This window comes from Bemisia tabaci, chromosome 1, assembly GCF_918797505.1.
Source record: "Bemisia tabaci chromosome 1, PGI_BMITA_v3".
In the NCBI taxonomy this organism is placed as follows: Eukaryota; Metazoa; Arthropoda; class Insecta; order Hemiptera; family Aleyrodidae; genus Bemisia; species Bemisia tabaci.
This window is the reverse complement of record NC_092793.1, coordinates 16,844,869-16,859,366: the sequence shown is the minus strand read 5'-3', so window position 1 is coordinate 16,859,366 and position 14,498 is coordinate 16,844,869. Positions and strand designations below refer to the sequence as shown.

The window sequence follows — 14,498 nt, the reverse complement described above, 5'->3', positions numbered from 1 at the left end:
TTGCGCATTCTGCGTTCATATTTTACATGGTGATCTTCACGTACAGTTACACTATACGAACTGTATAGTCATTTTATAAATGACACCGTATTATTATTGGGCTTGGGCGAACGACCGGCTCACGCCATTGGTGTATATTTTGTCAAAACTTACTGGGGATGGGTTTGTATCACCCGCAATGGCCATTTAAGAATCACGAAAGGTAATTTTGCATCACTAACAATCACTTCATTAATGAGAATCATTTAAAACGTTTATACATTTGCAAGCCAAACCAGATTTTACTCCTAAATTCTATTTGACTCAATTGTCGTTGAAAAAGAGAAAACGAGACACAAAAGGGGAGGGAGAAAAAAAGATAGCTGAGATAGAGAGGACGGGGGTATTAAATTTTTCATCCACCATCGTAGGAGTTCAACGCCTCACTAGGAAAGGAGCACGGAAACACCCCCGCAAAAAGCTTTGGTGCGAGATAAGGGTCATCCAAGCCGGTTGGCAAAGGGGCTCATCTCAATGCGGAACTGCCGATTTTCTTCCGAGAATTTTTTGTTTCCCAAGTTTTGTGTGAAAAACAATGAAACGAAAATGAAGTTGACCGTCGAGCGCGACAACAGCGCGTGGCAGAATCCCTGAGCTGGCGCGGTCATCAATATTCAAGGGCTATTTGCTCGATGCCTTTGACGGCCTTACTGCGGGTGCTCAGCGTCCAACGCATGCCATCCTTCCGGTCGTGGAAAGCAAACATTACAAAACGGTCATTCTCCTCATGACCGCAAATTTTTACCCTCGGTTCCCGACGCAACGTGGTCATCTCATTTCCTCGCGACTTGAAGACACTTGGGCCCTGTCCACACGAGCGCGGTTCGAGGAACTTATTCGACGAACTGCCCGCTTTCCCGAAACTTGTTCCTTAAAACGAGGGATGCTGTTCACACGAACTCGCCCGAACTGGAACCGGAACTTTAATATAAAACCATAAAATCATTGCAAAATAATATATTACTACGACCGCGAGAGTAAGAAAAACAAATGTTAAGACATAAAGGACGTAAAAAACACGAACGAAAAAATTCTGAACGGAAGGAACACAGAAGCTCGGAGTACGGAGGAAGTTCCGGGATTTGGAGAACAAGTTCCCCGGGAGCAAGTCCCCCGAACTAAGTTCCGCGAACCGCGCACAAGGCCCTTGGACAGCGTTCAGCAGCAAGGACCAAGCTACATCAGCTATCGCCAAAGGAAGGGTATAGATAAGGTCGTTATTCGGCCCCCCATGGCTGAATTTCTCCACCTCTACGATTGGTTGAACATTGAGGGTCATGATTTTGTCATTTCCGGTCTCTTTCTGGGTCTATTACCGGGTCTATTAAACAAGGGTCCGATAATGCGGATTTTCTTTGCATTTGACTGCAAATGCTTTCAGATCCATGTTCAGGCTAGTACAAGACCCAGAAATAGATTGAAAATGTTCGAATCATTTTCATTTCGTCAGATGTATACCCTCGATGAGCACTAAAATGCGAAGTTGCAGAATTTCACGATCTGCCTCAAAAACGGCCCATTGTTAATATTCCTCCTTTCATCGATCATTTTTTGTTTAGAAGATAATTGTTGTACAGATTCTTTTCAAAATTGCAGGGAATTTATCCCATGTCATGGCGGAAATTTCCTGCAATTTTCAAGAGAATTCATTCGCCCTTTCTCCCGTATGAAGATAAATCATCCGATGAAGTCTGGTAGGCTGACACGACTTGCTGAATTCTGCTGAATGCGATTCAGTTCGTCGAAACAGCAGCAGTGGAAGTAATCTGTGCCAAAACGGTTGTGTGCGGTTACTGATCCGGGGTGTAATAAGTGCGATCCAATTGCGGGGTGACGGGATGATGTCTTGGAGTTACTGCCTTGCTAAGGAAATACACCGTATGAGCCTTAGGATCCCCGTATGATCCCTTCCGATAAAATATAGATTTTTGGAGAAACATGCACGCTTCTTCCTATAATTTTCAGATATTTAAGATTAAATTGCGAACAAAATCATCCTAATTATTTTGCAAAAAAGTTTTCGCAAATTTCCTGTTGACTCGTTTTTTAGCGTAGGGAATATGGCAACACCTAAAGGCCCATACGTTGTTTTTCCTAAGCATGGCAGTGTAGGTCCAGGAACGGACGTGCACACGACGTCCTTCCTCCACGTCAGATCAAGATCCAGTGGTGGGGCTTAATAATTGACACGGAAACGCAATAAATTACCGGGTTCCAAACCCGCGACGCGCGCGCCACCTCCACGCTCACAATTCGTCGCCTACTTGACACCAAGGCGTAACTACACTATGCAATGGACCCTGTCTTCCATACATTCCAATGCTTTTCCGGGCTCATCATCAATGTGTAGTTACGCCCTTATGTCAGCCAAGCGACGAATTGTCGGGGGTTGATGCCTCCAATGTCGCATTCCTTGTATGGCAGGGAAGTAGGAGGGAAAAACGCCGTATGAACTTTCGAAAGTTGCCAAATTTTCTCGGATAAAAAATTTCTTTTCGAGGATTCTTATGTATGTTTGTCCTCAAAAGTCTCAGATATTTTATGTTACATTCCAAAAAATAAAATTGTCCGAAAAATTTGAAGAAATTTAAAATTTCCTTAGTTGATGCTTATTTTATTGACGGAAATGTTGCAACGCCCGCATGTTCTCTCGGCGTTTTTCTTTAGTACGGCAGCATAAAAGGTGATCCAATGCCAAATCACCAAGCTGCAGGATCGTATTCTGTGGTTCAAAATGAGACTTTTATCTTCTATTAAATTTTTCCGAAAGTGCGTTTTAAGAGGACTACACCCCCCCCCCACCCCCGGGAAATCAATGGTTTCCCCGTATCTAAGGGGCAACGGTAATGCATGAAAACCGTTTTTGTTTGATCCATTTTACAAATAGTATTTCTTAAGATAAACACTTTATAAAAATGAAACAAAGCCGAAACGCATAAATTTCTAGAATGTGAAGCGGTGACAACGCTGAAAATCAATGTGAAACGTTCTCGAAAATGATTTCTTCCACTAAAAAAAAGAGGGACAGAGGCGCGAACTTCCCCGATAAAGCGAGTGTGGGGATGATGCGTTCGGGTTTGAAGGCACCGCGGCGGCGGTGGAGCAGGGAGCGGAGGGCAAATGGGGAGAGAACGAGATTAAACTTTTTAAATTTGGCCGAACTTCCCTCGGTTGGCGCGAAAGTTGAGCGGCCATAAAACCGTAATTTTCTCGCCAGGAAGATTTATATGGCCGATATTTTGACTATTTATTTTTATAGACGGCGGTAGCGGGGACCGGTACCCCTTCCTCCCACCGCCCGTCATAGCCCCCCTGAGTCGAATTAAAAAGAAATGCTGCGAGAAATAAATTCAGCTTAAAATTGATCTGGACCTTATTTCTTATCTTTCAGCATGTAAGTGAGCGACGACTATTTATGACCGCGGAGATCCAACCTCTCGCCGCTTTTCTCCGAACGGTTCTGCTTCGCTGCTATTCGCTTGCCATTTTTGATTCGATTGCGTAGTAATACGTATTTTAGCACACTGAAAGTGTTCACATTTTCTGCTCTTAAGGACTTACTTTAGAACGGTACTTTATCCTAACGTTACAGCGAACATTCTTTGTCACAAGAGACGTAGCCATCATTTCAAATGAACGCCATAAGGCAAAAAGGGGTAAAACCTCATTTGGAGAAAAACAAGTTAAGGTTAATTTTGAGGTAAACCAGTCGCTTATTATCTACAATCAAAAAATCAAAGTAGAGAAAAAATAATTTGAATGAGAAAATAAAGGGGTTACACTAACTTTATCTATAACATCAGTCTAATGGGCAACTACAACTTGAAATAGAAAGCGGGGACACTAGACTGTGTGATACAACTATTTCGACTCGTGGGTGACGCTAATTGCATAACCACCGATTTGGAGGAGAACTCAGTTTTCTGAATGGTGTGTTAAGGTAATAATGTGCTGAGATACCAAATCACGTGATACCACTATTTCAACTCCTGGGTCACTCGAATTGCATACCCACTGAATCGAAGGATAACTGCATTTCCTTAATAAAGTGTTAAGGGAATGTATCAACCCCAACTGTAAGCGTATTTTGAGCGCATAATATATTACTTACAGATTTGCTTGTTTGTTTCAGACCTGAACCGGGAACCGATATGTTGAACCTCGACGTGGGTGCCACACGTGAGCGGTGATTTGGATACGTGGTACCACCTTATAACACGCCGCCGTGTTCGCGGATTCGGGTGTTTCGTTCTAATTACCGTCCTTTTTTAAGACGTCAGGTGGGTATTTGCAGTGACAGTGCGATGTTCGGAAGTGGCCACGGGAATCCGAGTGCGAATTGTTCGGATCGTCTCGTTGTCTGAGAAGAGATCGACATGAAGGATTTCCAATTGCTCTTCCCCCTGTACCTATGGACCACGCTTGCGTACCTCGTGCCGCACGGATCTGCTATTCCAGGTATGATCTAACACTTTTTGAATAACTGCATCCGCTGTCTTTTCTGAAGAACGCAAACTCACTTAATCGGCTGATAATCTTATGAAGTTTCTTTAAAGTCTTTGTTTTGCGTCCTAAAAATGGAGGGGAACAGAAGAAAAAAGAACCAAAAGGTACAATCATGATCACACTACCGTGCTAAGGAAGAGCGCCGTATGAACCATCAGCCATTGCCAAATCTCCCTCTACAAATCATGAATTTTCGGGGAAATGTTTTAATATTTTTTCCGTTTTTCCCAGAGAATTTTGTCCTAAACTTGATCTAAAAAGTCTGAAAATTTCAAGGGAAAATGTTCATATCTTTCTTAAAATATAAATACTTTCTAAGAGAAGATTTGGCAACTCTCGAATGTTCATACGGCGTTTTTCCTCAGCACGGCAGAATGGTACATACATAGTGAGAAAAAGTAACCAAAATTGTGTGTTAACATTGGAAGTAAAACACGAAGTAACACAGCTGTTGGTTAATTTTTTGTGTGTTAATTTTCCCTGTGTCACATCTACCAAACTTTTGTGTTGAAGCACCCAAAGTTTTGTGTTGGAATTCCGCGACCTCGTTAAAATTAAGGGTTAGTAGTCAGGATCACATCGGTGATAATCCAATTAGTGTGCCAGCCGAACCTTGAGCCACAACCTCTGAGTGACGGGAACGAAAACAAGAGTAGGTAGATAAGTTTCGCAGGACACTTTCTTCATGTCCCGATGTTTCAAAATAACCTGCAGTTTGGGTCGATTTAACACTACATTGTGTTGAGCAGCCAAGACCTTAGCGTTGCTCTGAGACAAAGAAAAATAACACAGAGTAACACCGAACACGAAATTTTTAACTGTGTACGCAGTGCGAGACTATCATGATCCATGTTTCCCAACGAACGGATGCAGTTACATTTCAACATCGCAAATTTTTCTCCGACAAATCGTATTTGCCGTACTTAGCAAATGTTGGAAATGTCACTGGTTTTTCTTCTGATCTCGCGCTAACATCAGCAAAACTGTGTACTAAAATTTTCCGGTTCTATCACGAGTGATGCGTTATTCTTTTTAAAGGCTTATTTCCAGGCAAACTTTGGAAAAATATCAATTTCACAATGTCTTTCATAACTATTTGCGTTTTCTGTTTAAATGTTTCATACATGAAAAGCATCGCAGACGTGAGATTCGATGTAATCCGCTAACTTTTAGTTTTTTTGCGATCTTGCAGCTGAAAGTTCACTCACTCCAGCAGTTTTCAACTTGCAACACAGATGACGACTTGCAAAACCCCTTGCATGACTCCTCGAACCGCCGTTCCATCATTTTCGTAAATTCCAAGACGTAGCGGGTTTATCCTTTCTCTCCTCTCCTCGATCCTCGAAGACAATCAAGCGAAGGACAATGGCGGAACTGTCATTGCGGGAGGATCAAAAAGTAGAGGGAGGGGTCGTTGCATCATTTGTCGGCAGTCAGGAGCGAACAGGATTAATGAATCGAGGACATTCAAATGATATCGTTGACAGGTGACAGGCAGGCGGCACCCGGCGCCCGGGGGCTACGCTCCAAATGGAGCCCCAAGACGGAATAAATTGCGTCCATTATGCGCACAACAGTAATTAATGTTCGCATGTTTTGCGGCCCGGCGGGAATGATGAGATGCATAGGGTGCTCGAGTAGATAGTTATGAGGGGGGAGGGGTACAAGAGTGGGGGACAAGAGACGATGCAATCGCGGTTGTAGGTGGACGAGGCAGCTTAGAAGGGGGAACTCGAAGAAAGAATCTCGATGCGTGATCATACACGGAAGAAAAACCCCACTAGTCCTAAAAAAAAAAAAAAAAAAAAAAAAAACCTGCAAAATTAAGTAAGGGATACTGAGACATGCAGCGTCTTACGAAGGAGGGGGCGGTAGGGCTAAAGGCATAAAGTTTCTAAAAATCACCTAAAATAATGTTTTTGGGGGAAGTTTACCGGTTACGCGGGTGAGGGGGTCCATATATCCTCTTACTTATATATGTCCATACTTATCCTCTTGGCAACTCCACTGACTGGAGCACAGAGGAATATTTTACGGACGTTTTGGAGGGAAAATAGCCGGGAAGTGTCGTGTCAAACTAATTAGTCAGTTGCAAAAGGGCTCAATAATCGCCAAAAATTAAAATCCGAGAAACATGGTAATAACCGTTTTAATTGACCCCTTATGAATCTCGGAGCTCTAAAATATCAAAGCGATGAATTAATTAGTCACATTATTAATTAATCTGCGATTTAAAACGGGTCGGCTCTTACAGTTTCTATGGTTTTTTTTACCTTTCTTTTTTAGTCGTATTCTTACATCTGGCGCTGAGCCCTTTTGTAATTGACTGATTTTGATGACGCCTTGACGCTGTTAGAGGCTAGTTGTTCATTAAAGTTAGTACTTCATGAAGAAACAACTTGAAATTGAAATCCGCCTGTTAATGGCATGACTTTGTTGAATCCTATATACGATTTTAATGCCTCAGCGGCACAAAGATTAACCAAAGCCCTCGTAACTTATTCCTTAGGGTATTGAAGAGTTTTCCGTCCGAATTTAAAAATCTAATTTTTGATACATCCCTGATGAAGTTAAAATTGAAAAAACTTCCATAATAACTCATTGCGCCCTCTCATACTGCACAGCTATACATATAATTCCGAAAGACCGAAGGAAACAAGATCTTTTGTTGGCTATATGGGCGCGGCATGAACGCAAACATAGGATACGAATAAGAAATAGGTAAAAAGAGTTTGACTGTTCCCTAAAAATCCTCAAACAAAGAGAGAAATCGTCCGCAAAGCGCTTATTCTCGTCCTACGAATCCCTTCCCGACTCAGCAGGAAAAGGAGGATCCCCATCCCAGACTGGGCGACGCGACAGTGGCGCGGCGCGCGGCGAACGCCAGCGACTCGTGTCCGATCCATCGCTTGTCTACATGATTGATAACGCTTCTTTCCGTTTTAATGCATGAACGACCCGCAAAGAGCTGCGACACCAAATTCGCCCCCGTCCGGAGAGCGCGGGGGACGCTCGCTCCCTATTTTTTATTCCTAAAGACTTCTGCCGGGACGCACAAAATATAAATAAGGTCTTTACCCTGAACCCTCTCACTTTTCGGGGATCTCGGAGGATGTCTGGCGAATAATACCGCGCATCCACCGTCACCCTCCTTCGGATATCCTCAAAATTCACTCGGAATCCTCTGCCATCCCATCCTCAGTCTCTCACCCTCCTCCACGAGATTCCATGCCAACTATCGCGCAAACACTTTGCATATTCCCGCAGTCGGGAGAGGCGTGGTGCTAAGGTTTAATAATGGTTCTCATCGACAGTGAAAATCGAGAACACGTGTAACGATTTCCAACGTTGTCAGTTGGACTGCACTCCGCAATATACGGAAATATTATTTCTGACTCATCCCCAAAAGCACTAAATTGCAGCCGCGTAGGAAAAATCAAAATTAGAGAGGAGGCAGAGGATGAATGAGAAAAAAAATAGGATATAGAAGAGGAAGATGTAGAAGGAGGAGAAAAAGAAGAAGAAGTAGAACCTGTCCGCGTATAGGAACACAAATGAAGCAACTCTTAAAATTAACCTATAATATTAGTTTTTACTCGCAAAATGGAATCAAATTCCCACTTTCACAAGTTTGCACGGATGACGAACCTGGAAGTGGCTACAACTGTGTGGTCCTGGCTGTAGATGGTAGAAATCGCAAAACTTGAATCTCAAAACCTATTCTGTTGTTTCCTTTTTTGAGAGAAAACATCAAGAAGTAACGTGGGTCGGAACTCTTTCAGAATACGCTGCACAAGACAACGAAAAATATATGAAAATTCCAAGACATGGTTGTGTCGGTTTCGTGGAAATTTAGTAAGGATTAGGGTCCGCGCTTTTCGCGATGCCTATCCAGTGGCGTAATTGGATTTCTCTTAGATAATAGGAATGAAACATTAAAAACTGGCAAAGAGATGTTTGTGATTTTGTGTGTATCAGGTAAAATGAACCGTAGGTTAGAAACTAGAGTTTTTCAGCACTGTTAAAAGATCGATTCGAGTTCTGAAAGAAAAATTGTCAGTCTTTCATGCTGAGTCTTTCCAATATTCTATAGAACATCGCGTCAAAATTTCAAACGATATTTTGTTTTACGTGCACTTGTGAAAAAAGTTTGAATCGAATCATTTCTAAAGAAAACGCCGGCAGTTATGGACGACTTTTTTCTATCAAAACAAAACAATCATGCTCGACATCTGGGCAAACTTTATCTTAGGCTTTCTCAATTTGACAATATTATTGCGCCGAGGGTCTCCCGTAAAAAATACCGTTGATGTGTGAAAAACCAAGAGATGACAACAGAACAAGGCTCTCGAACTCCTGCGTCTGTTTGATACCACTATTCGTACTTTATGGATGTGCTTGAAGTATCATCAAAATTGAAGGCGAATTGAGACATCTGGTCTTGACTACGACTTAGTGCAACGCTCTAAAATATTAAAATAGGAGCCGAGATCTTTAGATACCGCAAACGAGGTACGTGGTTTGGGACTTTCACCGTCGTTTTATCACATCGCTTAAATTCGCGCCTTGTCTGTTCTACCGTGCCAGGGGAGAACGTCGTATGAACATTCGAGAGTTGCCAAATTCCCTCAGTTAAAGCCTGTATTTCTCCTTAAAATTTTCAGACTAGGGAGTCCGCCTCCTGGACACTACGTGGCCCAACCCCCGGCCACTGCGCGCCCCTCAAAGGCCGCTTCTTACTCATCTTATTCCCCTTCCTCACTTCGTCCGTCAATCATCTTAAAAATGATTTTATCAGAATCTTCCCGTTTACGGACTTTAAACTCCAGCCCATCGACCGTCTTACTCTCCTTCCCAGCCCGTCCATCGAGCGTCTTAAAAATGATTTTATTAGAATAGAGAAGATTATAGTAAGCGTATAAAATTGTCCAAAAAATTGAAGAAGAATATTCACATTTTTCCGGGTGCATTCGTTTTTTGTCGAAGGAAACGAGTCAACGTCTGAAAGTTCATACGGTGTTTTTTCTTAGCAAGGCGGTGGTATGGGTCCATTCAAAAATCGAGTAATCCGCCGCCGAAAAATGGCATCCGTGCCTTGATCCCCCGCGAAGACCCCCCCGAGTCTGTGAGTTTAAGGGCGGGGAGTAAATTAGGTGCTTAGCTCTGTTTAGGCGTCTTCAATTCAAATTACCATATTCCGCAATCCGCAGGGAGCGAGCGGCATGAGTGGGAGGGGGAGGCTGGCGATTATACCATTAATAAGAGCTCCTGGAGTGGGCTTATCGCACCTCGGCGACTTCTCTCTCGCGTCTACTCCGAATCCTGGCCGAAGAACTCCCCGAATTAGATTTCCAGCCGTTTTTAAAGGCAACGCCGAAATTGCGTTCTCATAACAACTTTAAAAAAGGCCGAGGGTGGAGCGGAATGGCTCACCCCCCGTGAGGCGAGAGAGTACTCGGGATGAACGCTTCGTCTTCCCAGCGAAGGGGCGTAAGTGCACTTCGAGACGAGCCTTGATGTCGACTGAACTCAATGTTTTGCAGGGCTCGATGAGAATGAAGATTATGTGCAATCTATGCTCTGATGTCGACGGGGCCATGGATTGGGCTCGCTGTAATCAAGTTGCTCGGTGAAAAGAGATCTTTCTTTGAGATGTCTCTTGGAATGGTTGAGTGATTAACGCCCAGACTTTGAGTAAATCGAGACGAGCGGAAGTTCAATCTTGCCAAAATCGACTATGCACAGTAGGAAAAAGTAACCAAAATGTTGTGTTGCTATGGGAAGTAAAACACGAAGTAACACAAAGGTGTTGGTCAAATTTTGTGTGCGTTAGTTTTCCCTTTGTCACACGCAAATTTTTGTGTTAAAAATCTGTGACCTCCTTCAAAATCAGGCGCCAGCCGCCAGGATCGGACCAAAATTGAATCGATGATTGGGTTGATCTGACACAAAAAAGTAACATAAAATTCTGAGTAACACTAAATACGGAAAACGGAAATATTTACTGTGCATTTCGTCTTTTAAAGCACCCATGGTCAATATATACATTGGTGTAGTCAGGTATTTTTTATGGGGAGAGAAGGGGAGGAGTCGCCGGCCAACAATTTCTCATGGGGGGGGGGGGGGGCGAGTTCCAAGGTATAGCAATCTCAAAAATCACGATAAATCACCCAAAAAAAAAAACGAAAATTACAAAAATTTTGGGGGAAATTTTTCAATCGTTGAAAGGCATAGACATAGACCCTCTGGACTGCCACGTCATTAAACACTTATCGATGGTTAAAGATCAATACCGCCTAACTGATGTTTTTATTGAACGAAAAAACATTTTCAAATGTTTTGTAATTTTTTTTACCTACTACAGCGTCATTACAGTGCTCTTATGGGGGATGGAAACAATTAAAAACATAAGCTTGTCCCGCTACGTAGCTTTTGCCAAAATTCTCGTTCTCGCGGTTTTTCACCTTAGCATCGATATGCGCAAATCTTGCCCGGAAAAACAAATCAGTGCTTACGCCAAGATAAGTGTAATGACATAAGTTGTGATGTGCTCACAGAATAATGCTGCGATGACCTTTAAAGAAGATATATCTATCCGCATATTAAATATGTTCGATATTTTGAAGACTCCAAGTATGAACGTTTTTTTTTACTCATCTGAAGGAGTATGATCGTGGCTAACCTTAAAATAATGTTGAAGGAAGTTTTAAGGAGGTTCTGAACCTCTCGCAAATAAGCCATAACTTGCTATGTGTGAAAAAAACCAAATAACCTCACGAGAAATTACGAAAATTTTGGGGGAAATTTTTCAATCGTGGAAGGGTATAGACGTAGACCCTCTTGACTGCCACGCCATTAAACACGTATCGATGGTTAAAGATCAATACCGCCTATCTGATGATTCTACTGTACCAAGAAAAATTTTCAAAATTTCCGTAATTTTTTTTAGATTTACCACCAGTCAAATCGACTGGTGCGCCCATCACATCAACCCTCGTCGCTTTTTTCATCAAAATCCTGTTCGGGTGTCGAAAATTAAGACAGCTGCAAGAGCGCTAATTACATTTCACATCTCGGTCCCGAGGTTGCCGGATGAGCCGATCAGTTTTTTGTGGATCAACGTCTCGCCGAGGTTTCCCCGCCCGATATGACGTCCTTGTTGATGAATTTTTTCGAAGGATTTAATGACACAGTCGCTCGCAAACGGAGTTGATAAAAGGGAAGGAAAGGATTACGCGTCGAAAGAGGATAAATGATGGGGCAGGGCGTGAGGGGCGGGGGGGGGGGCGCATAGATAAGAGGCCTGAAGAGAATGAGAGGGTGGAGGGAGGTAACGCAAAGGAAGATGTGATAGTAATAAAATAAAGGCGGCGCAAAGAGACGGAGATGGCAAGCCCAGAATTCTCGGATGGCTAATGGAATTTTTGAAAAGCGATGAAGGCTGAAAGGAAAAGAAGAAAATGATGTGTTTTATTGTCCAGAAGAGCGGCTCGTTAGCTCCCACGGAAGGGATTCGTTTTCGGCCGGTTGCCATGTTTAGGCCCCGGTAAAGTATCCCTTCGAACCTTCGACAGAAAATTCAAGCGGCTCAATTATTACTTAAGACATTTTGGCCGACTTTTTGACCTTTAATTGGACCGCGTTAAACAGGAAGGAACCAAGCCACATCAGCTATTGCCAAATTTAATTGGACGAATTAATTTTTTACATGAAAACGGTTGGGCGGATTTTCGTGCAAATTTCAGTGCATTTTCCTCATGGTTAGACAAAAATTCCTTAAAATTTTCAAAGGAATTCGCACAAACGTTCTCTCGTAAAAAATTGACTTGCCCAGGTAAATTTGGCAATAGCTGATGTGGCTTGGTTCCTTTCTGTTAAACGCGGTCCAATTTTACTCGAGCTTTGTTAAAGTTGTCCACTCCATGATGCCGTGTTCATGAATCTCTTTATCCCGTTTTTAATCACAATGCGGTAACCAAAAGACTTCCATAAGGAAAGGATCTCGTCACTTTTCGGCTAAAGTTTCACAAGCGCCATGCGAGGTTTACAAATTTCCGTCGCCGTTTTATTTTTTTACAGAGAAATTGTTGGGTGCATCTGTTTGGAAATTTCACTGAATTTTATCGGCAGCACAAAGAAAATTCGGTGAAATTATCGGACAGCTCCGTTGAACAATTTCTCCGTGGAAAAAGAAAATGGCGGCAGAAATTTTTAAACGTCGCATGGCGCTTTTGATACTTTGGCCGGAAGGTGACGATCTGTTCAGTGGCGTGGCGTGAATAATCGATTATCGATATCTCGCCATTTGAAACCATAGTAAAGAATCGATTACTAGGGTGTTCGCTGCGAACACCCTGATAATCGATCTTTTTTCATAGGTTTAAATGGCATAACAATCGATATATCGCAACTCACGCCACGCCACTGTATCTGTTCAAGGAACGAGTATGCATACGGAGGTAGCTTTTACGTTTACGCAAAAGGGACCGTTCTGCAAAGATTATACAGGGTGTCCCAAAAGTCCGTACCCCCCCTCGTAACTTTTGAACGGTTAGAGATAGAAAAACGAAACTTTGGGAATGTTTCTATCTTAAAGGGGTCCATCTTCTAGGGGGGTCAAAATTTTTGTCCCCCCCTCAGGGGGGGCGCGGGGGCCCCCAACTTTTTTTTTTCAAATGGTAACCCCTATCTTGTGATACATCATTAGAAAGAGCATAAAAAACTAAGAATTTTGGCGCAAACCGCAAATCAATATCTTAATTTTTGACCGAGTTATGATAGGTCAAAGGTCAAATTTGACCTATTTTCAAAAAATCATATCTCCGGTTCAAATTATCGTAAAGAAAAAAATAAAACGGGAAAATTTACCAAATTGTAAGCACTTTCAAGTAAAAATCACAGAAATTACTTCAAACTAATTTTAAGGGGGGTTTCGGATCCCCAAATACGTCATTTTAAAGGTCATACGATACTCTCGCGAAATGAGCCAATTTCTCCTTACTTTTCCTCAACATTATCTTAGTAAGTTCAAAGTTAGTTCAAAATTGCGTTTTCAAGTCCCCAAATTTCGAACAAAGTTTTAAAAAAAATGAAATTTAAATGGTTGAATTGAATTACCTTAAATTTCGTTTTTTGAACTTTGCTCGAAATTTGGGGACTTGAAAACGCAATTTTGAACTAATTTTGAACTTACTAAGATAATGTTGAGGAAAAGTAAGGAGAAATTGGCTCATTTCGCGAGAGTATCGTATGACCTTTAAAATGACGTATTTGGGGATCCGAAACCCCCCTTAAAATTAGTTTGAAGTAATTTCTGTGATTTTTACTTGAAAGTGCTTACAATTTGGTAAATTTTCCCGTTTTATTTTTTTCTTTACGATAATTTGAACCGGAGATATGATTTTTTGAAAATAGGTCAAATTTGACCTTTGACCTATCATAACTCGGTCAAAAATTAAGATATTGATTTGCGGTTTGCGCCAAAATTCTTAGTTTTTTATGCTCTTTCTAATGATGTATCACAAGATAGGGGTTACCATTTGAAAAAAAAAAGTTGGGGGCCCCCGCGCCCCCCCTGAGGGGGGGACAAAAATTTTGACCCCCCTAGAAGATGGACCCCTTTAAGATAGAAACATTCCCAAAGTTTCGTTTTTCTATCTCTAACCGTTCAAAAGTTACGAGGGGGGGTACGGACTTTTGGGACACCCTGTATAGTCTTGGACTATTAGAAGAGGCAACATGGACCCAAATCGAAAATATCAGGGCTGCTTTCTTTGGGTCACCATCCCTGGCGATGAAAGCGCAGTTCGGATGGCCGAATGATCAGAAAAACCCAGGATTTAAACAGGGATTTCTGTGCTTTACGCGACGAGGGCAGACGCGACAACACCACATCTCGGTGCCCGCTGCTGTGCCCGGGACGCTATCCCTTCTGGGCGACGGGTCTCTTTGTC

At 42.4% G+C, this 14,498-nt stretch overlaps 1 protein-coding gene across 3 annotated transcripts in view; it reads left to right on the top strand.

Annotated features, from left to right (window-relative positions):
* Window positions 1–14,498, top strand: part of tei (irregular chiasm C-roughest protein teiresias) — a 377,241-nt gene that overhangs the window by 16,273 nt on the left and 346,470 nt on the right. For all 3 annotated transcript variants that reach the window (XM_072296993.1, XM_019055032.2, XM_019055019.2), the window contains one exon: window positions 4,172–4,497. In XM_072296993.1, the coding sequence (XP_072153094.1) occupies window positions 4,416–4,497 (82 nt within the window). In that variant the 5' untranslated portion in view covers window positions 4,172–4,415. The remainder of the gene's footprint in view (window positions 1–4,171; window positions 4,498–14,498) is intronic.